The following is a 25,899-nucleotide window of genomic DNA, read 5'->3' as shown; positions in this document are numbered from 1 at the left end:
GATCGCTCAACCGCGCGCATTATGAACGCTCGAATTAAACTGAATATTCCAATGAAATTATTCCGGCAAATCGAGCTCATCGTTATTCATGCCCGACACCACGCGTCGTTCGAATACACGGCCTGAAATCACAATGCCATTCATTCGCCGAGTCGATTCGCTCCGGTCTAAGGGCCGCCTAATCCGAAGAAAACGAGCCAGCTCGAGCTCTTGAAAAAGTGGATTAGTCGCGAGGGGGGAGTTTCTCCGAGTGATCGCTCGGCTCTCCCGTGAGGCCGCGATTCGAATTCGTCATCGTCGATGATTAAGAAATTATTCGAGGCTCTCGGACAAAGGGGAAGCGCCGGAGGCTTAGATAGAGCTGCTGCGTTGATGATGTCGGTGTGACTAGGCTGGATCAGGCGCGTGTAATTAAAATGTAAAGCGCGATCGTTTATTACGTGCGGCTCTATGCGCGTATAAGAAACGTTCTTTAAATTAGCCCTCGATGTATCCCAAGCCGTAAAAGCCGCGCGAGACGTCGATATATTCCACTCACGATTGCCAGCATCGCAATCTATAATAACCTCTTCAGCCCAGAGCAGCCCCGACAAGCATCGGCACGACACACAGTAGCTCGTTTAAACGTCTTCCCTTCTCTCCTCCGCAGTGGCTTATCATCGGCGCAAATCGCCGTGGGCTGTATTTTTCCTGGCGCGACATCGGAAAGCATTAGGACCGCAGCTTCTCGCACGTTGCAAATGGGGGTGTCAGAGACTCGCATTGTGGAACGTCAATGCCGCACGGAAACTAACGGCACCCTCGCGTTTGCTTTGTGCGTGCGGTCCTTTATTCGCGCCGCCTTTTGTGGTCTGCTCTTTGATTGCGGCTTATGCGCTGCTGCTGATGCTGGGAATTCGGACTGCGTATTTTTGCATATATCGGGAATATAACGCGGTGAATGAGGTGCGATTCGAGGCACTTATGGCTGGTTAGTAATTCAGGAGCTGGGAGCCGGCTAATAATAATCCTGCGGCTGCTGAGAAAGTGTTGACTCGAAGATGGGATTCGAATGGAGCTGCTAATGCAATTACGAAGTTTCATGCGCTGAGGTATACCTTTCGAGCTGCGTCGTTAACGATTCAGTGATTTTCATTCATGGAGTGGAAATAGAAAGTGATATTCGACACTGGCGGTGATTATTAGAAAGTCTCGCATTCGAACAAAAAGTGATTGTTGAAAATGACAAACAAGCGTACAGACGGCTAATCATCGCAGTCAACGCTTCCGCACAATCAGCCGGAACCTCTCGGATAAGAGCGTCGAGTGCGAGAAGCGTCGAATTAATCGAAGGGAGCCAACGACAGGCGACTCCCTTCCCATCGATATATCGGCACAGCTCTGGCTATACTATCGGCCGTTTCCGGTTCGCCGATTCCGCGCTGGGGCAAGATGGCGCCGGTCGCTGCATATGTCGATCGTCCCGCGTGATTTAAGCGCTGCAGTTAAAGCGGGGGAGGAGAGGAAAAAATGGACGACGGGATGGCTGCGATTTTTTTCCCGCAGCGAGAGCCCTGTCATTTGTATCGGCTCGGCCGTACGGACGATGATAGAAAAGCCGGGGGACTGGGGGAATCGGAGGACGATTATTCTTGCAGAGGGACAGGATTGTCGCCGGTGCAGCGTGCGAGAGGGACTTTTGTAGCTTTTACGCTCGATGTCGGCTTTTTTCTCTTATTCTTTTTTTTGCGGGTGATTAGAGGATGGACGGATTCGACTTTTTTCGAGGGTTGAAAATGACCGATTTCATTTTTGCAGAGCAGAAAACTGCATTAAAAATTTAGCTTCGAGTGAGCTTTCTTTTTGTCCGCCCTCTCGTTCATTCCGTCCTTTTGCGCGTGTAAGCTTGCATAACGGAATGTTTCGTTCCGAGGGCGCATGAAAAATGCAGAACTTGCGCGCGCAAATCCTGGAAAACAATCTCCCCGGATCTTGCTCCTAAACGTCGGGTCAAAGAGAAAAACGATTTCATTGTAGAAAATCGACGAGCTTATTTCAATTTACGAGAAACTCGAGTCCAACAAAAAAAAAAAGTAAAAACCACCTCCCCAGTCCAAGTCGCGCGCGAAAGCTCAAACCCCGGAGCGAAATTATTAAGTGTCCGCGCGACGCATTCACTTAATCCCACCGGTCAGGATATATATCGCTCGCTCGGGCTGCGCGAGTCCGTATCTCCGGGCCGATCAATCACGAGGCAGCTAACACGCACGCACCCCCCTCTCAAGTTACCTCGAACCTCCACACGTATACACACACTAGACGCGTTACATTCGCACCGAGTCATATATCATTCCGTTATCATCGACTCTTTATATGCGGTTGCCCGCGCGCGCGCGCAGCTCCATTTTCTGTCTGTTTGCCGCAGCGAGCGCCCGGAGTTAAACTCTCGCTCTGCCTCGCGATTACACTCCCGCGCACACTGCACTGTACACACTGCCGGGCTATTTTTGCGCGGCGGAATGTGCGATAGGTCACGTTGGCCCGGGCTTTGGAAATTTGATTTGTGCATTGCTGATAGAGGAGTTTTCGCCGCGGATACATATAGGGTATATGCTTTGGTCGTTCGATTGATTAGCTGTAGTTGAAGCTGATTGCGCTGAAATTGTGGATGATGATCTCGCGTTTCAAGAATAAACTTTTACAGATCCGACACCCGATATCTAATCGCGCCGCGGACCTAAAATTTAACGAACCGTTGCTCGCGCCTTCATTATCGGTGGCCTTAACGGCGAGAGATGATTCAATAACCTTCGATTCAATTAGCTAAGAGGCTCGTAAAAAAGCGTCTGCTCCGTGAATTCGCCGTTAAATAAATCCTCGTGCGCCGCGTCCCCGGACTTTTCGCACCAGCGTGCGACGATCGTAAAAATTTAATGTTCGCCCCGCAAGTTTTTCGATATTGAAATGCCGGGAAAGATCGCCTCGTTATGAGAAGTGATGCCGGACCGGTTTTCGTCGGCGATATTGCGAATGTAGCGAGACGGGTGTACTAATTTCCGCGAAACGTCGATTTACCTACGAATTGCGCACGCGAAAGCACCGTCGATTTAATTCTATAAATCAAGCAGTCCCCGCGTATAATCAAAAGTCTCCTTCGTCCTCAAACTCCATGAAATTAAATCCCCGGAAGCAGCGCGTGTGCATGTAAGCTCGCTACTGACCAGCTTGCAAGCTCTACTTTTCTGCAACTGTATAATCGCCGCTTAATCGGGGATCGCGCATCGGCGGCCCCTTGAATAGCCCTTCGTGACTCGTTAACCGGAAGTTATATGCGAGTTGGCCAAAGTAAATAAGTTGAAGGAGCCTCGCGCGCGATCATAAATTATACCCGACGTTTTGCGCCGTGCGCTGCACGCTTGTGCGAGAGAATTTCTCGGCGAGAGATCTCCAGATCGATTGTACAAACTGAGTTCGACGGGCTTTTCTTGCGTAGAAGACGCTTTTTGGATATTTCTAATTTTCGCAATGGCTATACGACCTCGTGCGTGCGAGCAAAGATCACTTCCCCCTCGTCTAGCCTACGCAACGAAACGAGCTCATTTCCAGCGGTCAAGCGGGCCGTTAAGGGTAAATAATGCACCGGCCGTTATTACCGACGAACGATACCTCCGATGCCCACTATACGGCACTTTGCACCGCTCTATATTTATTTAGCCAGCTGGTTACAGCCAAGACGAATGCTCACGCGTCAGTGGCAGCAAATTATACGCTCGACGATTGCCATACAGGAATTATACACGTGTGGGTATAAATCTCCTCCTCGTTTGGGGAATTTTTCGTCCTTTCAGTCTTACTGCCCTTCGACACGGTCTCGTTTTTCAGCTAAAATATTGATCTCACGAATTCGTGCGCGGCTTTCGCTAATTGCGATCTCACGAATCCAATGCGCAAGCCAAACGGAAGCGAATAATCTAGACGAGATCGACCCTCCTCCGACTTCCGATCGAATCGGCTCCTCCGAATTACCGGCGACACGTAATCTCGAGGAAATCGCGCGTCGCCCGTGTATGATTCGATTAACCTTATGCACTCGGAATTTCGGTTTTAGCGGAAGTCTCGTCCCGCTGAATAAGTAAGCAGTCCACTCGCGCTCGTCGTCGTCGCGATGGCAACTCTCTCGGTTCGAGTGTGTAATGAAAAAGCCGGAAAGCGCTGCAACGAGAAAAAAAAATGGGGAACAGAGCTTCCGCTGGCGATTTTGCTTTATTTATTAAAACAGCTGCGAAAGAGACGCGGCGGAGAAAGGACAGTTATACGAGCGCAAGACGCCGGAAAATTGAAGCTCTGAAAGATTCATGAGGCGCACGCGAAATCCTTCCTGCTCCTGATGCGCCTCTCTGTCGCGGGGAATTATTGAAGATGACAGTTCTCACTGTGGATGGAAAGGCACGACTCTTTTATTCGTCGCGGTTGGTTGTTTATTTAGTTTTGGCGAATCAATATTTGAAAAATATAGCCGGGATATCCGTACTGTTTCAAGTTTTATCCTTCACTCTTTTTTTCCCGTTCGATTTCCGACGAATCAAAAGGGAAGAGAGTCGATGATTGACTTTGAAAGCTCGTGTAAATAACCTATGTCCATATAGACACTCGTGTAGAATCGAACACTAGCTCGTTCGAACATTTCGATTTGAATAAATCGCGGACGTTTATTTGGGATATAAAACGTAAAATATCGTAAAATAAACATACTCCAACGCCAACGCGGGTTTGAAGGAATCAATCCTCCCGGTCGTCCTCCGGCTTTTCCTCGGTTCGCGGTCATCTTGCTTTAATCCCAGCTCGGCGTCTGAATAATTCGACGAGTAACGGTATAGTGTATAGCGCTACTGCGTAATAACCGAGTCCGGCGAGCGGACTGCAGTTGTATCGCTTCACTGGCCCGGAGGATGAAGCTCGATTAATCAACAACGAGTCAAGAATCAACTGTTCTCGTGCTTAGATTGGGGGAGGGTTATGTGCCACTAGCATCTGAAACTGTTATGAGATGTGTAGTGCTGACTTGGTCGATTGAGGATAAAAGTTTTTCCTACGCATCCAATACGGAGCACATAACACAGTCTCCCCATGGATGACCGAAACTCGGAAAGCCAAGCTCGCCGCGCACCAAGGGACCATAATCCTGTAGACGACTACTCCTCGACATCATCCAGCAGCGCTTAAAAACCATCGACGCCGTTAATCCAAGCGTCCGCGATTGCCCATTAGTCCCCTCCCACGTCCCCGATTAAAAATGACGCATTAAGGGCGATAGCCGCAGCGAGTAGGTGTGTAGTTACATATATATCCCAGAAAGCCCCGCGGGGCGAGTATACAGCAAACTGACCATGTGAGCGGGTGCTTATAACTTGCCGGCCCCGCGGGGCAGTTTTGCGGATTTCTCCGGCGGACAATTATAAGGGTCTCACCGATTACGTGAGACGAAATTACGAAAAGCTTCGCCGCAAGCTGTTTCGCGGGACACACGGGGGCGCTTATATCGCGTTAGCCACTGGACTACACACACACACACACACACGTGTTGCAAGCTCGTTCTCGGAGCATCGTTGTGCGTGATTTAATTTTCGAAAAATGAACATCTCAAAGTCATATATAGCACAAGCTCGCGATTAAGATTCATTTCTCAGCGGAATCTTGCGCGTTTGGCCCATAAAGCTTGATGTACGCGGAAGCCCCCGCGGAAACAAAAGCTCGCGCGCGCAAACGAGGAGTTATATACATACGGAGAGACGTCGTCGCGGTGGCCCCTTTGTTGTCTGCGCGCTAGAGAAGCTGTATTATGACGGATGCCTGGCAGTTAGAGGAGGCCCTTTTATCGCCCAGGCTGTAATGGTCCAAGTCGCGCGCATAGTTTGCGGGCTACTGAGCAGCTCTTATCGCTGGAGATTCGAATTTCAATCGGCCCCTTGTGCCGACGCGGATCTTCGAGAGTTTCTTACGAGGGAACTGCGCGTATGGCGTCTTTATTGCTGCGCCGGCTTCTGGCGAAATTCGTATACGCTTGAAAATGAACAGGCTCTTGAACAAAATATCAAAGTTAAATTATACGATTGGCGTTAAAGTTTTATCTTACCGCTGTACATTCAACTCTCGTTATCGCTTCGTTTCATAACCGCGCGAGCAAGACGAGCTTCTCGAGCGGTATCTTTACGCCGCTTTCTTATTACCCCGCGCGAAAAGATAAACTTCGCGGTATAGGGATCATTACCCAAAACGCGAAGTTATGCATCGCTCGTAAATCAAGTTTTTAATAAATCAGAATCTCAAGATTATACAGTAAAAATAAAAAAGGGCAGTGCCAGAACTCTCATTTCCGGCAAATTTGTCCTCTCGCAGCGTCGACTTACAAATCTTACGTATAATAAGCCGGCTGCGCTGGTATTTAGCATAAATGTAAAATAACCCACGGCGCTAGGATATAAATCGTATTCCCATTAGAACGAGCGGAGTCCGGTGCATTTGAATACAGTCGGATTAAAAATTAAATATTACCGCGCGCGAGCCCGAGAGAGAGAGAGAGAGAGAGAGAGAGAGAGAGAGAGAGAGAGAGAGAGAGAGAGAGAGAGAGAGAGAGAGAGAGAGAGAGAGCTGGACGATTAGGACGGAAGGATGGAAAGCGCGGGACGACAAACAAAAAGAGGAGAGAGGAACGACCGGAAATCGTACGGGCGTCTGGTCGAGTGGCTGCGAGCGAGAGAGTCACCTGCTCTCTGTGTGCGTTCTTTAATAGCGACGAGGGTGTGTATGGACGGTTTTTTACGGGACGGGACTTTTTCCACTGTGGCTTTTTAATTAGTTTGATCGCTTGACTCGCGAGAGAGTTATTTAATGCGATGGTATTATTTGCGTGATTGAATTATTTCCGAGCGAAAATACTTCTCACCGGCTGTTTCTAATCGTCAGATTGCATAAATCAAAAGTTTGAAATATAAAAACAGCCGCATCGCGTATACTGAAAATACAATCTTCATCAATAACGAACGAAAACTCCCCGCCAACGAGCGTTGAAAATTAAAGGAAATTATTCTCGTCTTCGAATCGATCGATCACGCGCTACAGCATTATACAACGCATCCAACTCGTCAGAAGTTCTTTCATATCGCCCCCATAAAATTCCAATCAATAACCCCCGATCCAAATCCTCTTCCAGACGTGTGAAAAACATAGAAACGTGCCAACGAGTGAAATCCAATTCGAAACTCGCGCCCTCGGCTCTTGAAAATCCGGTATCAGCTTTTCAAAGTTCTATCTCAACGTCGCAGCACGTTCTTCTACTCGCGTTACACAATTCGCGCGCTTTTGAATTTCGATCGAGGTTTTGGTTTTAAATAAAAAGTCGACCGTTATTCCGCACGAGTGAATACTTGCACCTACACCCCCGATAAAAAAACAAAGCACTTCGAAATTCCTTTATTTACCTTCCGAATTAAAAAAAAAAACGAGGGTTTAAATGATCGCGCTCATGAGTGCGATGCAACTCGATGCACCGGCAGGCAGCTCTTCCCCCTCGAAAAATTCGGCGTCGAGTTTTCCTACTCCCGCATTTTTTTCATTTAAAAGTCAAACGCACTCGAGTTACAGCCGCGTGTCGCGGTTCATCCCTCGTCTATCTAACGATACGAGCTCGATCCGGGCTGGCGGCTGCGAAAATAGAGAAAACGGAGGACGAAAAAAAGCCTATATTATGTATCTCTCTCGGAAAACGAGGAGAAAAATAGGAAAGAGCGCTGATAATAAAAAATCGCGCGCGTATAATTCAAAAGAATGTCCGAGCATTAATCTGCGGGGACTTTATCCGCTCGCGCGGGTCATTCGTACGTTTTGGTCGGCGGAAAAAAAAATGAAGCTGCCATTCGTAACGGTTAGCCCGCCGCAGGGCAAGATTTGTCGGACGTCGTTTGAGCAGGCGTCGGAATGATTCTCGATCCGGGAGTGGACTTCGTTGCTGCTATGATTTTGTCGTTCGCCCGTGATATTTCATAATAAACAGGAAAACAGGGTGCTTGCTTTATCGGCTTATATGAGGCTTGGGAGGGATGGCCATTCGTCAGAGGGGGTCACGCTGGGCTTTGTGTTTTTTCTTAATGCGACTTGGATTAGGACGATGATTTACATTATATTTGTTCTGGTACCTTGGCTTACCTCGGAGCTTCGACAATTAAAATGATTTTGATTCTCAAACACTCGGCTCGATCGCCAGAAAGAGAGGAATAACTGCAGCGAGTCCGGCTCGACCGTACACACACACACACATACACACACAAGCGGCCATCAGGTCCGCTCCCAAGGGTGTGATCAGCGGTAACTAAACTTGTAAATCTCGCGCGCCGAGCCACCCCAACTGACCAGAACGCATTCGTCTGTCTTACTCGCCGAGGCGGGTCGGGGCAGCGTTAGTTGTTGCCGCACAGCCTGCAGTCGCTCTTGCGCCTGTGACTCCGAGATACGAGAAGCGTTCGGATCCGGATCGATTCCGCGTTGATTACTTCGAGGCGTCGTCTTTACCCGCGAAAACGACTCGAAATTTTTAACCACAACTCCAGCAAACATCGCGCAATCGAATTCAGCGGCGACCGGAAGTCGAGCCTATTCCCGCAAGTCGCCAAATAAGAAATCGAAAGGACTCCCGTGGCGCGTAACTCGGCGGCAATCAAGGCAATCAGAGCCGGTAGACTGCGAGCGGCCGCGCGCGACTGTCCGCAATATTCCGAGGCTTCCTCGATCAAAGTACCTCTGCTCGAGGCAGCATCAGGCAATCGTCCTCGAGGAATCGCATTTTTTCCGCAATCTCCGGTGTGTCTCGCCGGCAGCGACTTCCTCCCGCTCCCCGCGCTCGCAGCCCCGCCTCGCACACGCACACAGCCGGAGAGAGGATTACTTCGGCCGCTGGAATAGAGGCCGTTTGCCGGGCTGCAAAACCGCGCGTCGCATAATGGGAAAATTTGCGTAAACGGCGCGGTCATTAAACGCGCTCGCGTTCCTCCACCTACTCCCTCTCTCTATGCACGAGTGTGTGACGCGCGGGAGGGTAGGCAGCAAAGGGTTGCACTGGTACGGCGGGGGCTATAACTCGCGGTAATACCAACCTAACCGTGTCCCCATGATTATAACGCTGCCAATTAGTCAAGCCGGCTTAGGATGGCAGACCTGCGCTACTGCAGTAGCCGTCGCCCGTTGCCTACGGGTATAGGCCGGGGAAGACTGGATGCTTCGTTTGCCCCGGCGATACGCCGACTCTTGTGCAGTTGTGAAGTTCGTGTGAGCTGCTCGGCTGTACTGTGGCGGCGGTTGATGGTGATAATGATTGCAAAATAAAATAGAGACGTATAATAACGGATTTCGAAAGCTACATCGCGTAATAATCGCGGAAGCAGCAGCAGCAGCAGACGTCGCGCTTAAATCGGCGCGGCGGCAACTTTCGTAATTATTCAGCTCTCCATTGCGGCAGTTTGGCGCGATGTCGCGGCAACATGTGTCGCGACCGAGGGAAAAATCTGAGAATTAATGCTCCTGCCCCTATTAATTATGTTTACGAGTCCAAATTGTCTCGGGGATTTATGCAAACGGCATAATTCGCAGCTGGCAACTCGCCTCCTGACTGGTATAGCCGCGTCTACGCGGAGAAAAGGTAAAAACATAGGCGTATACTTCAATTTCTGTTATTCAATTGAAAATCACCTAAATTACCGAAGTATCAGTTACTCTCGGCAAAAGCGAGCGAGCTAAAAGAAAAGCTAAAATCGCACCGAAAACAAACCCTCTCCGATCCGGCCTTATTGTTTTATTAATCGCCCGATCCCGCGCGCAATCCCTTCATACATTCAGTCGAAAAAAGCAGTCGACCCAAAACAAAACACACTTGCGATAAGACGCCGGCGGCGGGAAAAATTCCATTTTCCCCCGATACACGCAATTTTGCCTTATCTCCTTCTCTCGGGCATTTTTAATTCGCAGACGGAAAGGCGGCGGCAGCGCAAGTTTTTTGCAGCCGTTCCACCCCTTACTCCTTTTTCCATCGGTCCAAGCGTTTGCTCTTGTTTCGAAAGTCGCTGTCATGTCAGTTTACTTCGGCTCTTCGGCTGCGGCTTTTACATTTCACAGCGTTGCTCTAAAATTATCGGAGAATATAAGCGCGAGGGATTATTTCACGTCGGCGGCTGATGTGCCTGGAATTAAAACGTTGAGGAAGATTGACTTCTTCTGCCGGGCATTACTATAGGGTATTATTTTCGAATAACTGATCGGGAATCGAGTTATTATTTAATACAGTTCGTCCGGTATGGACGTTTTAATAATTTCGCCGCGCGGCAGGAAGTTGCTAATTAGGTCATTCAGCCCCGTTATCGCATACTCGGAAGCGCTAAGAAGCTTTCGGAAGTTTGGTTAGTCCAGAATATTCGAAAAGCGAGCTTATGCTAATCCTTAAAGACCATTAAAAAGCGCACCGATAAATCAATACCGGCCGCAAAATAACGAATCATCGCTGGAGAAAAATCTTCGAAAAACGATTGCCAGCTCTCGCAAAATGATCTCTCCCAGTAGCAGAGCAGCCGATCAATCATCGGCGCACCGGCATCGCTTCATTCTTATCGCGGCGGCTACAGCAACGAAGGCACGATGTAAATGGCCGAAACGCCGCTAAAGTATGGCGCGTCCGCGCGCGATACACCCGCGCGCTCGCGAGCTTTATTAATCCCCCCCCCCCCCCCTCGCGCGGCGATAAATCAAGGCGACCCGTACGTGCGTGTGGATCAATTTTCCGGGCCAACGTGCGCGTGCGAGTGTTTGGATTGGCAAAGTTTCGGCACTGCGCTGTTGTAGCTGAGCGAATACTTTTGCAATTTTCAAAATTCCGTCTCAAAAATCCCAGCAACATCGGTCGAATTTTCATACTCGAAACCAGTCCATCGACACGTACATTCGATACACCCGAAGGAGGGAAGGGGGTAGACAGCGAATCGAACGTCAAAACGTCGCGGCAGCCGCCGCGGCGTATACAATATTTAACCGAATCACATATCCCCACCCGCATATGCCCCTGCGGCGCATTGTAGAAAGCGCAATTTATCTCCCATTACGGTAATCACACCGCACGCGCCGCCGCCGCATCTATACATACACGTGTGCAGCAGGCGCGATTGACTAGATATCGATATCGCGCGCAATTGCTCATCGAGAGAAAGCGGAAGTTGATTGGTGCGGCGCGTAGAAGAGCCGGATATAAATTTTGCGCGCGTATTTGTTATCAACCGCGCACGCGCGTCGAGCAATACGTTGGCCGACGCGTTTATCCGATTCGTTCTATATACGCGTGCAGGGGATGTATGCGTCGATACACAGTAGTCGGGGCCGCGAAATTTTCGAATGCGGCGAGAATGAAGTTTTTCCTGCACGCACACACGGACGATTATTCGCGCTTCGATGCGTTTTACGAGCCGGGCCGGCAGGAGAGGTTATGAGCGAATTGCTGCTGTTGCTGGTTCGGCGCAGGTGAATTCGGGCTGGAATTGCCGAGTGTGGAATTTGGATGGGTCGTTTTATTTAAGGCCGAGCTTTCGATTTGTGCTGAGGAATGTGGTTGATTGTTTTTTTTTTGTTTTGGTCGGATGGATAAACCGTTCTTTTTTCGTGAAAATAATTCTTACAAAGTGTCTTATAATATTACCCGTATATCCAGTCGCAATCAATCGCAGCTTGAATCTTCGTCGTCGAGCAGCGCGAAATATCGCGCGATTCGTTAATCGGCCCTCTACCCTCACCCACCCCCGCAATGCGGACCTGCAATCGACGATACGTCACGGGAACCCGCGGCATGGAAATTGGCGCGGCAGCGTTGGTTAACGATACGGATCGAGACTGAGGGAGAGAGAGAGAGAGAGAGAGAGAGAGAGAGAGAGAGAGAGAGAGAGAGAGAGAGAGAGAGAGAGAGAGAGAGAGAGAAAGGGGTAGCTTTGAACCAATGCTACTATGCTGCTGCTGTTCCGTCGAGTGATCGTTACCGCGCGCGTATCGACGCCGAGGCATCGATTATATGCTCAATTAATTCGCGGCTGTAGTGAAGATCGATGACTCGCCCAGCCGATGCTTTTAGATCGCTTTTTTTTTTAGAGGTGGACCAGCTGTGCGCAGTTTCGAGCCCTGCATACTGCAGGTTCTTTATCGCTCACTCGCTCGATTCCGATTTACGCAAGACTTTTAACCCTAATTCGGAATCTCCCCTCAGCCAGCACACAAGTATCCCGCACACATTACCAGCCGCTTCAAAGCTCCATCCAGCCGTGCAGCCTCGCGCAATTTCAGCTCGCGTATCTCGCGCGCACAGTCCGAGTCGTATCGCTCGCAGATTTTGAATTTGAAGGGCGCTCGCAGAGTCCGAGCAGCAGCAGCGGCAGCAGCGGCAGACTATAGAGAGAACGCGAGAAGTGGTCGGGAGGGAGGGAGAGCGAGCAATTAGCGAGCCGTCAGTGGCACAGTGGCTGACAGGGGCCGCGTATGCCTTACTCAGCTGACGCCGCTGCCTGATGCGCCACGCGTCCGCCTAATTAGAATACGCTCGCGGAGAGCTTTATGTGATTACACACCCGCTGCGGCTAGGCGTCTTAGATGTATACTCGCCGAGCGGGACTGAGCGTGCGGGATACTGGACGAGTTTAGGCTAGATCCTTTTCTTAAAATTTGCAGCAATAACCGAAAAGAAAATGCCAACCCAATGTCCGGTTTTCGTCACAAAGAAATCTCACCCCTTATTCCATATCAGCCGGACAAAAGCCCCGTAATAGCAGCGGCAATGGCCGCAACGGAGCAGCAGCGGCTCTCGTATCCATGCGCGCATTATATCCATCAGCATCCCGCGCGCGCACACATCAGTAGCAGAGCTAAAGCGCGGGATGGGGGCCACCGCCGCGGCAACAGCAGAGCGGAGTAATGAATGCAATTATAATTTTAATTTCGGAGGTATTTAATAAAGGGGTGAACGCGTGCGTGCGTGCGCGCATCGTTGATATTCCCCTCGCAATCCGTTCTCTCCCCCCTCCCCACATACACACTCTCTCTCTCTCTCTCTCTCTCTCTCTCTCTCTCTCTCTCTCGCAACGCACTGGACTAATTAGTAATTACGGCTTGACGCTGGGCTCTCGCGCACTCGACAACCGGCTTTCGATTCAATCCCGATGCCAGCTGAGGTGCGCGCCGAGGGTCGCGCTTTCGCTGCTACTTCTTTGCAGTCGGCCTATGAACTGCTGATATGAATATCAACCGGCCGTGGATGCGAGTGAGCTATTTACAAACGCGAGCCGATGTCAAAAGAATCAAAAGAAAAATATATCATACATCGAGAGAGATCAGTGCCCAAACTGGCGCTTCACTCCTAGAACGAAGCTGTGATTCAATTAAATTAGTTCGCGCAGTTCAACAAAACGAGCCCTCGAGCGCAATGGTATAATCCATTCTCCATTCCAGCGTTATTTTTTCTACCTTCCGTTTCATTACCTGCGCTGCGTATACCCTGTGTATACCGGATCACACACGACGCCCATTATGGCCGATTTGCGGATGAAGTACCGGTGATTCGATTACTCTCCGCCGCTCTGTCCCTCGAAATTCGTCCGGATCAAATGTACAAAGGTCGGCGCGGCAGCCGATGCGGGGGGAGAGGCCTATTGATTTAGCGAGAGCCGCGCGTCGCGCTTAGTTAGTCGCGTGAACGAGCACCGAGTTATTAAATATCGGCAGTGTAACGCGATTTTCGAGCCACTGGCAGGGCTTCCGCTGCGATAGCCTGGCGAATAAAAATATGCAACGATCTTTTTTCCAGATGGACGGAGAGACGATGAGCCGGGAAAAAATTCAGAAAGTTGAGGTTGACGAGAGAACAGCGGATACCGTCAACTCGGACGATCAACCAGACATTTTCAAGCTCAACGATATCTGCCTGATTCAAATATTCTCGTTTCTTCCAATACCAGAGAGGATACGCATACAGAGAGGTATTTACACGATAAATCGTAGATATTTTTATTTTACCATGAAAATCTATAATATAGGCATTCGTTACAGTGTGCAAGCGATGGCAAGAGGTCAGCGCTTTAGCCTGGTGCGACATGAAGAAATTGGAAATCGGAGGGAAATACTTTGGATTTTTTAATAAATCCTTAAAATGTGAGAAAATAGATCTGCGGATTGTTGAAAAAGTACTTCGAATGTGTGGTCCTTGCTTAACTCACATTCAGTTAAACAGTGTAGATGAAGACTCAAACCATTATGTGGCGACAAATAAAAAGTTATTAATTCTTGTTAAAGAATTGTGTCCCAATTTAAAATCCATTGATTTTTCTTTTTCGATTTGTCGAAGAACCATGAAATTCATAGCCGATAATTTTACTAACCTTAGGCAATGCAGTATAGTTCATGTCCGTAACAAGTTGGATGACCTTCTATCGATTTTCTTGTTAAGAAGCAAGAATTTGGAGTCGATAAGCTTATATAGTTTCAATACAAAAGGTAGCTGTATGCTCGATTTATCTGCCGAAACAATCAAACATATTACACTTCGTGATTGTAATCTATTTCTGCCTGAGAATTTGAGCCACGTATGTTGTTATATTTCAGTAACGTATTGTAAACTTATATGGCGCACATATATGGTTAAGTACGAATGAGGATGACCGTTTATATTTTTCTAGGTTTTACAGAATGTTAATGCATTGGAGACGTTGTCAATCATATACAGTAGAAAAATAATAGCCAACCTGGATACGATTTTAAGATTGGCTCCAGAACAATCGAATCTTAAAACGTTGAAAATTCAATCTCGACATTGCCTGTATGGTAACCGAAAGGCTATAAATCTTTCTTATATGCATAAGTTTACGAATCTCCATACATTAGAGTTGCGGGGAGGAGATGTTTTGCATGACGAAATACTAGTAAATGTTGGGCAACATTGCAAGAACTTACAACGAGCTATTCTCACGTGTGAGAAATTATTTTGTCAAGCATACGATATCGTATTATGTTTTATTTGCATTTGCATTTTTTTCAATGAAATCATTTTATTGCAGGCTCCAGACGCGTAAAAGATTCAGGGCTTCAACATATAGCTCGTTTACCGAAATTGGATTATCTAGAATTGGAAGCTATTCCTTGGGTTACCAAAAAAAGTGTTCCTCATTTACTTGAATTAAAAAGTTTCAAATGCCGGCGATGTGAGCGACTAGACGAACGTTCTTATCGCCTTTTAATCGAAATGTCGAGAAATCTCGAGTACATAGAGGTTGGCAGTTGGTCTTATTCAAGAGTTTTGTTTATTAGATACGATATCAAGAAAAAACGAGTTAGCAGCCATCCTTTAAAACTATGCGTCGATGGCAGAACAATACAATTTTAGAACGTTTATCATTTTTTATGTCACTTGTTGGATTATTTATTTTTCATGTCATTAAAATTATCGTACAAGAATAAACGTGTGTCAATAATTTAAGAATCTATATTATTTACCTTGTCTACAACAAGTTAATTATAGAAGCTGCCCGATCCAAGAATCAAAGAACCAAGCTCCGTCGTGAAGTCATTTTTTTACGAAGATTGAAGACCGATTCGAGGACCGGTGAAGGCAACTTTCTTTCGCCCGTAGGCGTCGTCGCGTAAAACCGACGGATCTCCACGTAATCAACTTAGCGAAACAATCGAATTGCGCAATTAGAGGGGAATGACAGAATGTTTCTTAATTCCATTATATTCTTTTAAAGCAGGCTAGCTAACTTTTATCGTCGGCTTGGGTTCGTTGGTTTTGCGATCTCTATTTGATTACTTGTTGAAGAGTCATTCTCCAGCTACATCAAAGAGACTCGCGAAGATAATTGTTATACGTCTGTTCATTCGAGAAGCTGAAAAATTTCCAGCATTGGTCATAAATCGAATCATACTATCCTGTCCGCAGGCATAGCCCAGGCCAGAAAATGCAAAATCGAGTCTCGAATCAGCGCGTCGATATCCATGGGTGCAAGTCGCTCGGAATTAACGAACGAAATCAAATCAGCGCATGAGAGAGAGCTTCGTCGTTCGCCGATTACCCGCATGCATAGGACGAGCATCATATAGGCCTGCTCTGTTCCGGCGAATTCCACTCGATGCGATGCACGCACAAGTGCAGCCGCTGCAGCTCTCCGCGTTATTACGTCGAGTGCCTATTAAGACTTCCAATTAGTTCGGCTCCGACATGTCGATTGTGGCGCTGCTACGGGAGTAGGCTCCAACTAGCCCCGCGACGGCACTGCAGCCCTCGATCCCTTTTTTTTGCCGGATCTTTTTCTTTTTTGCTCTCGTTCGTCGAGTGGATTGGAGAGCGGTTTAGAGGGATGAATGACGAGTATAGGAGCGTTTGTGGAGGTGGGATCGCTGATTACGGATACACGGGCTGTAGAGTTGAATCGATGATGTTGAAACTATTTAAAAAATTCTCTTCGTTCATCGTAGATAATTTTTTTGTGGCTATTCGCTGCATGTCGATCTAACGGGGGAAAAAAACGTCGCGTGGATGAATGAATCATCAGAGGCAGTCTCCCGCGTCGTCGGCGCTCGGATAACGGAAATCGAGGAAAAATCATCCTCTGTGTCACGGAAAGAGAGATAGAGAGAGAGGAGCATCACGATGCCCGGAGAATCTATTCGCAGACTTATCTCATTTATTACCAGGGGAGGAAGAAAAACGCTGCCGTCGTCCGCGTTCATCGGTTATTTTACAACCGCCGGAGATAGGGGATAACGTCTTTGTTTTCACCGGGACATCCCTGGCGTCGTCTGCGCTTGTAAAGCTCTTTCCGGCGTCTTCGTTTTTTATTTCCTTCGCTTCTTGCGAGACGAGATTGACTTGTCTATACTTTTATGAGTATATAGAGTTCGAGCTATCCGGAATTTCATTCTATCCTAGACTTTCAGTTCTAGATCTAGGAGACTACGCAATAACAATCAGCCGAGACTGCGGAACTCTTTATCTCGCGGTTTCCTCAACTCGCCGTCTTATCCGAAAGTAGTCAGTAGGAATGTGCGTAGATTATAGTTTTGGACCGATCAGATGCTTCAAGTAGAGCTTTTTTATCATACATAATGCATATTATTTAATTCCACAGAAAAACTCACTCCCGACCATTCTTTCCACAACGACACATCGCATCCCCGCAGACTCATCCATTGTACACAGGAGTCGCGCATATAGCTACAGACCGACACCGGCAATAGCTTCACCGCCACACAACAGCGAGCAGAGCGTCTCCCTTCCCTTTCTATCCGAAGAGATAAGGCTCGGGCATAAACGTCCGGCCGATAAGGGCAGTTTGCACCCCCGTTGTGGACAGTTAGCCTTAAATGAGATGTGGGAGGAGAAGGACACATTGTGCGCGCTCACGTATGTATACGAGTATAAAGGAGCCGAGCCGCAAGTGATTCTCGCCTTTATCGGGCTCTTCCTCTCGGAGTCTTGGGCTCTTCTATCCATGAGTGCGTTTGTACGTATGCTCGTTCGCCTTGCGGATGGGGGACTGGCTTTATGTGATTTTTTGTGCCGGGGGTACTCGACTACTTTTCCATCGACTTTTTCAATTTTTCACAAGAATATAGTACAGTGTCAGCTCGTCAAAAACGTGGAATCCGTCTCCGCATTGTAGACTAAGCACCGTTTGTTTTCCACCGGGCGTAAAAGCACGTAAAGAGGAGAGAAAGGCAAGCCAGAGGCTCGAAGTATAAAGGCGAGCAGAGCCGCATTAATCCTCCGCGTGCATAAATCTCCGCGCGACAAAACGCCGGGCGTCCCCTGAAAAAAGTCTTTGGAAAGGTGCAGGATTGCTTGCCCTTCTAAATTCGCGCTTATCGTTCCCGCGGCCCGTTTCGACAGTTATGTGCGCAAAAACGGACTCGAGAGAGATAGGAGGGCTGCTGCAGCATTCGGAGAAGTTTAAAGCTGTAAGAATAGAATTCGATTGCGGATTGTGATATTTTTGTTTGTTTAAATATCCAAGTGAATTATTACCGAGGGCGCATTAAAAATTTATTTCAGTAGCTTATGGACGAGAGATAATTCCATAACAGAGCAGCTTGCGAATAATGAATGTATTAAGCGCTAGACACAGGAAACTGATAATTAGACATCAGACAGCTCCAGTATTGAATTACGCTTTATATCTGTGAATGGGGAATTCAAAGCCTCGTCTAAATTTATAATATTCATTTATTCGCGAAAGAAATATAAAAATATCGAATCAGATTTAGCTCCGCGGACCGCTTCTGTCATTCATCGTCCGTTGTATAAATCAAGAAAATAATTTTCCCGCGGCGAAAAATAAAGAAAAGCCGGGAGTGGCTCGCGCCAAAGAGAAATACGAGGGAGTCGTTCGGGGAAAGCGGAGAAAAATTCCGACGCGAGTGGCCCCTCTCTCGCTATTGAGTGTGTCCGGCGAGCACTTGAAGATAACGCGAGCGAGTCTCCATAATGTTTCGCCCCGTACGTTTCCGCTATCTGACGCTAAACGCCGGGACGATTTCTTTTGCTCTCTTTAGCCGCGGCTCTTTGTTTTATCTGAACAAGTATAGTAGGCTGCTTCTGCTCTGATTATCCGGTTAATTTATCGTCGCGAGTCGAATGATCCGCTATTACAGGATTTATAAAAGCATTTCAATTTACGACCGAATATTTCCGTAAACTCATGCATACACCCATTTCGCATAACCAGCAGCGAAACATCAGAAGCAACTCGGAAGAAAAAAGCATCGTCATGCTTGCAGTGACAAAGAGCCTCCATTCGTCGGGCGCATAAACACCGGCATTAGCAAAAATCGCATCAGCCTCGCAAAACAATGCTCTTCTCTGCCCTAATGGAAAAACATTCTCGGCCGTTAGTCACGGAGCCCCCCGCGAAAAAGAGGAATCCCATGCGGCGCAAAAGAATCGCACAAAAGCGCGCAACCTGCCTATGCACACAGACAAACGCGAAGCGAGGGAGTTAACAGCATTAGCGGCGTTATTAGATTTACCGCAAGCACCTAAGCCCGCGGCGCATTAGCCGCCCCTGCGCCACCGCGCGCCTGTGTGTGTTGTAAGCTCGCTTTGCCTGGAGCCTGTATGCCGACGATTCTCCTAAGGTGCTGCTGCTCCGGCGTTATTTTTCACTGACAGAGAGTTGAAAATCAAAAAAAGAATAGAGCTGTCTTCCAAAGTGCTCGCGAATACATAAAGTCTAGGCCTTATACAGCCGAAAGCTCCGTTGCATAATGTATCCGATAATTTTATAACGAGGCCCGGCGTGCACAGCACAGCAGCCCTCTTCGAAACTTGCCGCGCGCTCGGAACTTCTTATCTGGCAGCGGTTCCCCTGCGCGCGTCTCAACTAACTCACACATGCAGCAGCACAGCCCAGCAGCAGTCTGTTCCGCCGAGGTATATCGCGCGCGCAGCCAACACCTATGTACTTAACGCAAGCCATGTAAGCTCACGCTAGAACAAATTTGCCGCCCCGTGTGCCAGGCAAGTCTTCTCGTGAGCCGCTAATTCAGGGCTGCTGCACCAGAAGCCAATGTTATGAAGTTGTGTTGAACTTTTCGCGCGCCGTGTAGAGTTTGCCGACGCACACCAGCGTGCGCGCACGTGTGTGTGTGTGTGTGTGGGTGTGCGAAGTCTGTAACGTGATTATAACGGGTATAGGTTCTCGCTGGATGGGGCGAGAAATGCGTGCTTCGCATTGTTTCGTTTGGCGGTTTTAATTGCGATGCTACTTTCGTTCGTTTTATGTATGTTCGAAAAATATATGATTAACAGCTGTATCATTAGCTATAACGCGAGCTTACAGCACCTGGGCAAAAGCCGAATTCGAGCGGGAAATTCAAGCTTGTAACGCAATTAAGAACGTTACACAACGCGCTCGCGCTCGCTCGCCAATTATATATCGAAATTTAATATTTCACTCGATTAATCAGAGCCCGCGGATAAATAATTTATCGATCAAACACACACACACACACACACACACATACAGCGTTACACATACTCCGGACCGCCGGTATTCGGTTAATTAATTTAAATCGAGCGCCCGACCAAAATACCCGCATGAAATATCCACGACGACTCCAAGAACCGCGACTAATGCAAACGTTTGCTCTTACATCGTTAATTAGAAAGTAGTCTCGGCGAAAGCCGAAAACCGTTCGTCGAAACGCGATGCACAAGGATCCTCAGCTGAATTATTCCACCTTGTAAACGAAGGTATACACACACACACATCACTTACGTCTAGTCGAAGGCCGAGTGAAAAACTTGGAGAAAAAACTCGCACACAAATAGAATCAGTCATCCAAATGATCGTACAAATACGCTTGCGCGAATCCTGGCTATCGGCGTAAACATCGGCCCTTGTCGGTGAAGCTGTGTGTAGGAAAGGACAAACACGGCTGTATGCCGAAGCTCGTGTGCGGGCCGATCAGTTACGCCGCGACGGCGCTCGCGCGCTGGGGTGAGTAATTAATAGCAAACCCATATAAATTAGAGACGGCCCGCGCGGAGCGAGCCCCCGAGTCGTGTACAAACACGCGAGTTCGCCGCTGCGCCTCGGTTGCATACCCATACAAGTATACATACAAGCTATAGTGCCTGTGTGTGTGCCTGCCGGAGCGTCTATGAATCGGTAAAAATATGTAACCGAGCACGATGCTTTTACGGCAAACAAGCGATGTTGACGTTGCCGGGGATTTTTTCGGCGCGTCGGTGCGTAAGAGAGACTCTGTGTTTGCTTTTAGCTTTTACTCGCGCGAATTAGTTGCCTGGCGGTTTCGAGGGCTGAGGAATAAAATTTACCCAAAAAATCGAACGCCACCAATCACCTCCGCGATAAAGTCGATCGAGCTATCTCTCTCCCCCCCCCCCCCCCCCCCCCCCCCCCCCCCCGCGGACCATCGGGTGGCAAGCGGTTCCCAGTGCGCTAATAGCTCCGAACTCTCGGTTAATAATTACGCCCCGCGGGTTCGGAGGATAAAAATCAGTAATTAGAGCCGGGGCCATTACACGAAGCAGCCGGACCTCTGAAAAATTAGCGGCAGCTCGAGGCGCTGCAAAACTGTCCCTCTGGACGCGAGGTATTACGTGACGTGGCTGCCGATGTCGATTGCGGCGTGTTCCAAGGCGTTTAACCAGGATTTTAACGCGAGCTTTTCTCCTCAAGAAAGCTTAAATTCAAAGCGCAACGATAAGCGATAAACCACTGCCCAGAAAGATTCAATAATCACAGCTGGGAAAAAAGCGAGAAGACCATTTCCACGGCATCCAATTACAGCGCTTTGTCAACGAGTGCAATTACCCGCTTCATTAATCCGAGTATTCCCGGGAAACTCAAGCCCCTGACTCTCGACGGATTTTTATTTGCCCAGCTCTCTCTCACTCTCTCTCTCTCTCGCAGCTGCATCACTCGAAAATTCTTCAAGCGCTTTTCCAAAACGCGCGCGCTCACTCGACCCTTTGCTGCCGGCGCTGCAGGTATGCGCGAGGCTATCAAATTAAATGCCTCGGATTAATTGTTCGAGAGCAGCAGTTGAATTAGTTGCATTTGATTTGTTGCGCTGCAATTTTTGCGGAGCAATCTCGCTGCTGCGGAATGCGGGCCGCCGCAGGGCGAGAATGTGCGCCGCTTTTTTTTTGGCCGGACTTCTCCCTCGGTTTCGGCGTTTCCCGGTAAAATTTATTTGTCCCGCTGTAATTGTTACGTGCCTCGAGAGCGAGTCGTCGGAAAAAAGGGGTATGGAGGGTGGAGAGGTAGATGTATAGCGGCAGGATGGGGATGAACCGGCCGATAATTAAATCGTTTGTTAATGAAGATAACTCGTTCGGTGAGATTGATTCTTGCTTTTATTTTTCTAAAATCTCACACACACACACTTCTCTCGTTCTTCGCTACGCGCAAGTCGCAGAGGCACGCGCGGGGGGAAAATTCCAAACGAGGGGCTCTTGTCCAGTTCACTGCAACGTCAGTCAGCGGCAGAAACCGACTGCCGAGAGGTATGAGGGTGGACGAGTATCTAAAGCTAGATAGACATCCACATCGCGCATGGAATCGAGCGTCTCGCCGTCATCGGGTAACCTAATGATGCGCCGCATATCTGTATGCGCTGCCGTTGCTGTTGGAGTGTCGCGAGCCTATGACGGTATGGCTGCAATTCCATGGGCTTCCAGAATTCCAGCGATGCGCCGAAGCTCTCTCTCTCTCAAGAGTCGAGAGTATAGCTGCTGCCGAGTGCAGATGCGCCGCCGCATATATGACGCGTGCACGGATATGCGTGCGTGAGAGCTGTGGTCGCGCGGCTCAGACGAGGCGATGATCGCCAGACAGAAAGAGGAGAGCTTGGAAGGGGGTGGCACGAGCTTGCAAGCTTTGGCAGCACAGTCTACGTCCGTGTACGGTAAGCGAGTGTTGCTTGGATTGGAGTCGATTGTCGAGTAATTTTTGTCCTGAATAACAACGCGTAATATACTACCAGGGATCCATTCGAGTCCTCGCAACAAATCCAGCTGCAGAGAGCAAATCGCCGCGCGCTGTACAGCCAATGGAGGCCGCTGACGTCCCGCCGCGGTTGCCACTAGAGAGTTAGTCCCCCTCCCCCTCCCGCGATATCGAGCCGCGATCACGCGCGCATGCGAGAGATGAAATCCGATTTTCGTGATGTATGACACTTGTGAAGCCTGACGCGGCCGCCCCAGGCGGCAGCGGCACAGCTGGAAGCCCGCTTATTTAGATTTGCTAAACTGCGCGCGCTCGGTGCTTTTGTTTATTAGGCGATTCCGAGAGGAATATGCGTTGCTGCGCTATAGGCCGAGTTTCTTTTTTTTCATTCAATTGAATCATCTCTTCGAGTTGCTTACTTGAAACGGTAAAAGCCCGATAATTACTTTCATCTCGCGCACGTCTCACTCCCGAGCTCCTCGCACCGCGACCCTCTAAAACAAACGTGGCCCAACGCGTACGACTACGCAACACACGATCGTACAACTTTCACACGGCGGAAAAGCTCACACTCTTTCGCCGGGCCCTCCCCACGAGTCCTTTTCACTCCATCTCCTTCCTCCCTCTCTTTTTCTCTTTCACGCAGCCCTCGACCCTCCTAAAGTCCGTAGCGCAGCGCTATATATCGCCCGCACGGTTCACAACGTAAATATGTGTAGATTCCTCTTGCCTCTTTTTCCTCCCGGCCGTGTGTATGTGCTCTGCTCTTCGCCGTCGTCGACGCGATGCGCATTTCGCTGATTTATCGTCGAGTTATATCCCGCGCCGGCCCGAGGAATTTCCCGGATTCGAGCGAGATTTTTCTTTCGCCGCAGTCGCGGCTTTGGGATTGAGTGCATTTTGCTCGAGAATGTAAGCGGAGCTTCGAGTTCGTAGCTTTTGCTATTCGCATCGACGAGAAAAATTACGGATCTTTGCCATTGTCTTGCGTTATGTATCTTTATTGCGCGTAACTTATGTAAGAACGAGCTTCGCGCTATTGCATTTACGCAAACCCTTCCCTCGCATTCATCCTCGTTACATCTAAGAGTGCTTTATGGACTTTACGTGAAGAACATTCTTTTCGAAGCTCGACTCACGTGAACCGAGATTCATTTCGTGCACCTGCAACGAGCGTCGTGCCTTAAAGTTTTTGTAATGCTCTTCTGCTATGCGTGTCAATAAATAAAATCGTTGACCAAAAGTTCTTATCATCCCAGTTATTTTACTACTTAGTAAACCTCTTTTATGAACTAAGCTTCTCCCTCTTAAACAGAATTCTTTTACCGCCGTGTCCCTTTTTCAAGACATCTCCCCCGTCGAACGTCCCTTGGCAAAGCTCGTCACCGACTTTCTCATTCTATTCAGCGGAGCAACACGAGAATCGAGGTCTCGCCGCGAACTGACGCGCGAAAGATAAAAGAAGGACCAACTGTTGAACATCGAACTCGGTACGACCCCGTGATAAGTAGCCTACTACTGCCGGGAGGGGCGCGACGAACGACTCTACGTAAATCGACCGTCGCTGCGCTACTTGAGCTGTGTGGGTTGGAGTGCCTTCGTGATACGTCTATGAAAGTGCTTTTCTCGTTAAATTTTGGCACTTAAGTGCGTTGATAATTATCGTCAGAGAAGAATAGAAGATAGTGTATGAATCGTATTTACAAATCTACTTACGGAGTAGTAGCAACGATTCACTTCCCGTGCGTAGGGCGTAGGGCCATCTCGATACTTTAATCGGCGTACTAAATCAAGAACCGAGTTTCAAAGTAACATAAGTTATTCAATTAAGTCAATTATTTGCGACTGGGCTCTCCGAAACGCTGAAAAAACTCAAGCTCGCAGCTTCGAATAAAAACCATGAAACGAAATCTCATCCAAGCAATGTTATACGACTGTGGAAAGCTCGCAAGCTCGCCTGCGCGACACGTGTTTATCCGGCGAGAGCGCGCGTCACGTGGTGTCTGTTCCGGCTCGCGGCGTGCGACTCTCGACGACAGCGTGCTTGCCGCCTAGCTCTCGGTACTCCCGCTCGCGGCGAAGCTCGCAAGCTCTCTGCAAGCTCTGTGCGAGAGGCTATTGGCCGCGGGGCGGTAACTTGCGCGCATAGGCGGGGCGCTGTCCTCGACCACTCGCTGGGACCGGGGGGCTGCCCCCGTCTTTTCTGGCGCAAGCTCAAGAAGCTCTGGAGGAGGTGGGGGGCGAGGCCGCGGGTCACATTGCGCGCACGTCTCGAGCTTTTTCGCACCACCTGGCGGGCCACTACTGCTATGCGTCTCTCTGTTCTCGGCTTTTTCTCTCCTAGCTCCTTCTCTCTCAACAGTAGGAGGAGAGAGAGAGAGAGAGAGAGAGAGTTTCGCGCAGTTTCGGACCTCCCACTCTTACGTTCATCCTTAACTCTTTTGACGGGGGGACGGGTGGAGGCGATAACGTCGAGAGAAAAGAAACGACTTGTTAAGAGCAGTCGAGAGAAGTACTGTGTTGTTCGGGGTGTCGGAGGCTGGAGTTGGGCAGAGGGTAGAGATATTCTAACAATTAAGGGAGGCGACGGGGTTTTTGTGCTCTTCTGGGAAAAACACGTTATTTTAGCTTGTTTTTCTTCGCTAATTTAGAAAAATAATTTTGTTTTCAAAAAAGACTCGTTAAATCCATTCAATTGTTGATGTTAATCTCCGTCTACTATCACTCCGATTATTCATCAGCTTTATACATTTGCAGTTCATTGTTATGAGAAGAGGGCAGAGCTATATGTTTAAAAGCAGCTTATTGACCGTTGTTATATAATAATTAGACAGCAATTACAAAGCAGTGTACATGAAGCTTTTGTTTGGAAATCATGTCGTGATATTTATGAGTACAACAATGCTTGTCAGCATTACACGAAGGATCTCCTTTATTCGCTAATGGCTGGTAAATTAGGCAACAAACAGCTTCACAATGCGGCTTTCCGCTCATCGCATAATATACGCGCATTAATCCGGCATTAATTAAAAATTAGATCATAAAATTTACGGCATTTAATTCCACGGATACAGTTTGCCATTTTTCATCCCAAATCCTCGGGATTAGCGCAACTCCCGCATCGGCCATAATCGAAAATCACTCCCGAAAGCACAATCGCCGCGACTATGCACTCCCATCAGCGCGCATTTCACAGCGGCTTGTAATTTTCTCATTAACCACGGCTGGACGTCTAATTTTCAAAATCGCGCGCGGCCGACTCGCGTATGAGCTAGAGAGAGAGAGAGAGAGATAGAGAGAGAACAAACGTATTAATTACACGGGCTCGCGGCGAATTTTTCCGTTCGGCTCTTCGGGCCTCGCGCGCGCAGAGCGCAGTTTAATCGAA

General features: G+C 48.6%; 2 protein-coding genes across 7 annotated transcripts in view; one reads left to right on the top strand and one right to left on the bottom strand.

Moving 5' to 3' along the window:
• The window catches only part of LOC103315658 (LIM domain only protein 3), a 76,848-nt gene extending 52,274 nt beyond the window's left edge, over positions 1-24,574 (bottom strand). The window contains exon 1 of one of the 2 annotated variants that reach the window (XM_016984444.3): positions 24,228-24,574. The gene's annotated coding sequence lies outside the window, so the exon portion shown is untranslated. The remainder of the gene's footprint in view (positions 1-24,227) is intronic. The other variant, XM_032598201.1, reaches the window with a different exon arrangement.
• The window catches only part of LOC100118612 (putative ATP-dependent DNA helicase Q1), a 128,906-nt gene that overhangs the window by 66,388 nt on the left and 36,619 nt on the right, over positions 1-25,899 (top strand). For 3 of the 5 annotated variants that reach the window (XM_031926091.1, XM_031926089.1, XM_031926090.1), the window contains exons 3-6: positions 13,853-14,024; positions 14,095-14,645; positions 14,721-15,012; positions 15,099-15,517. The exons of 1 other annotated variant lie outside the window; for it this stretch is intronic. In XM_031926091.1, coding sequence (XP_031781951.1) covers positions 13,853-14,024; positions 14,095-14,645; positions 14,721-15,012; positions 15,099-15,424 — 1,341 coding nt within the window. In that variant the 3' untranslated portion in view covers positions 15,425-15,517. Of the gene's footprint in view, positions 1-13,852; positions 14,025-14,094; positions 14,646-14,720; positions 15,013-15,098; positions 15,518-25,899 lie in introns of those variants that run through there. One more of the 5 variants, XM_016984442.2, reaches the window with a different exon arrangement.

The sequence above is a fragment of the Nasonia vitripennis genome, chromosome 3, assembly GCF_009193385.2.
Source record: "Nasonia vitripennis strain AsymCx chromosome 3, Nvit_psr_1.1, whole genome shotgun sequence".
NCBI classification, from domain to species: domain Eukaryota; kingdom Metazoa; phylum Arthropoda; class Insecta; order Hymenoptera; family Pteromalidae; genus Nasonia; species Nasonia vitripennis.
Note: the sequence above shows the minus strand (reverse complement) of the source record. Positions and strands in the feature narration are given on the sequence as shown.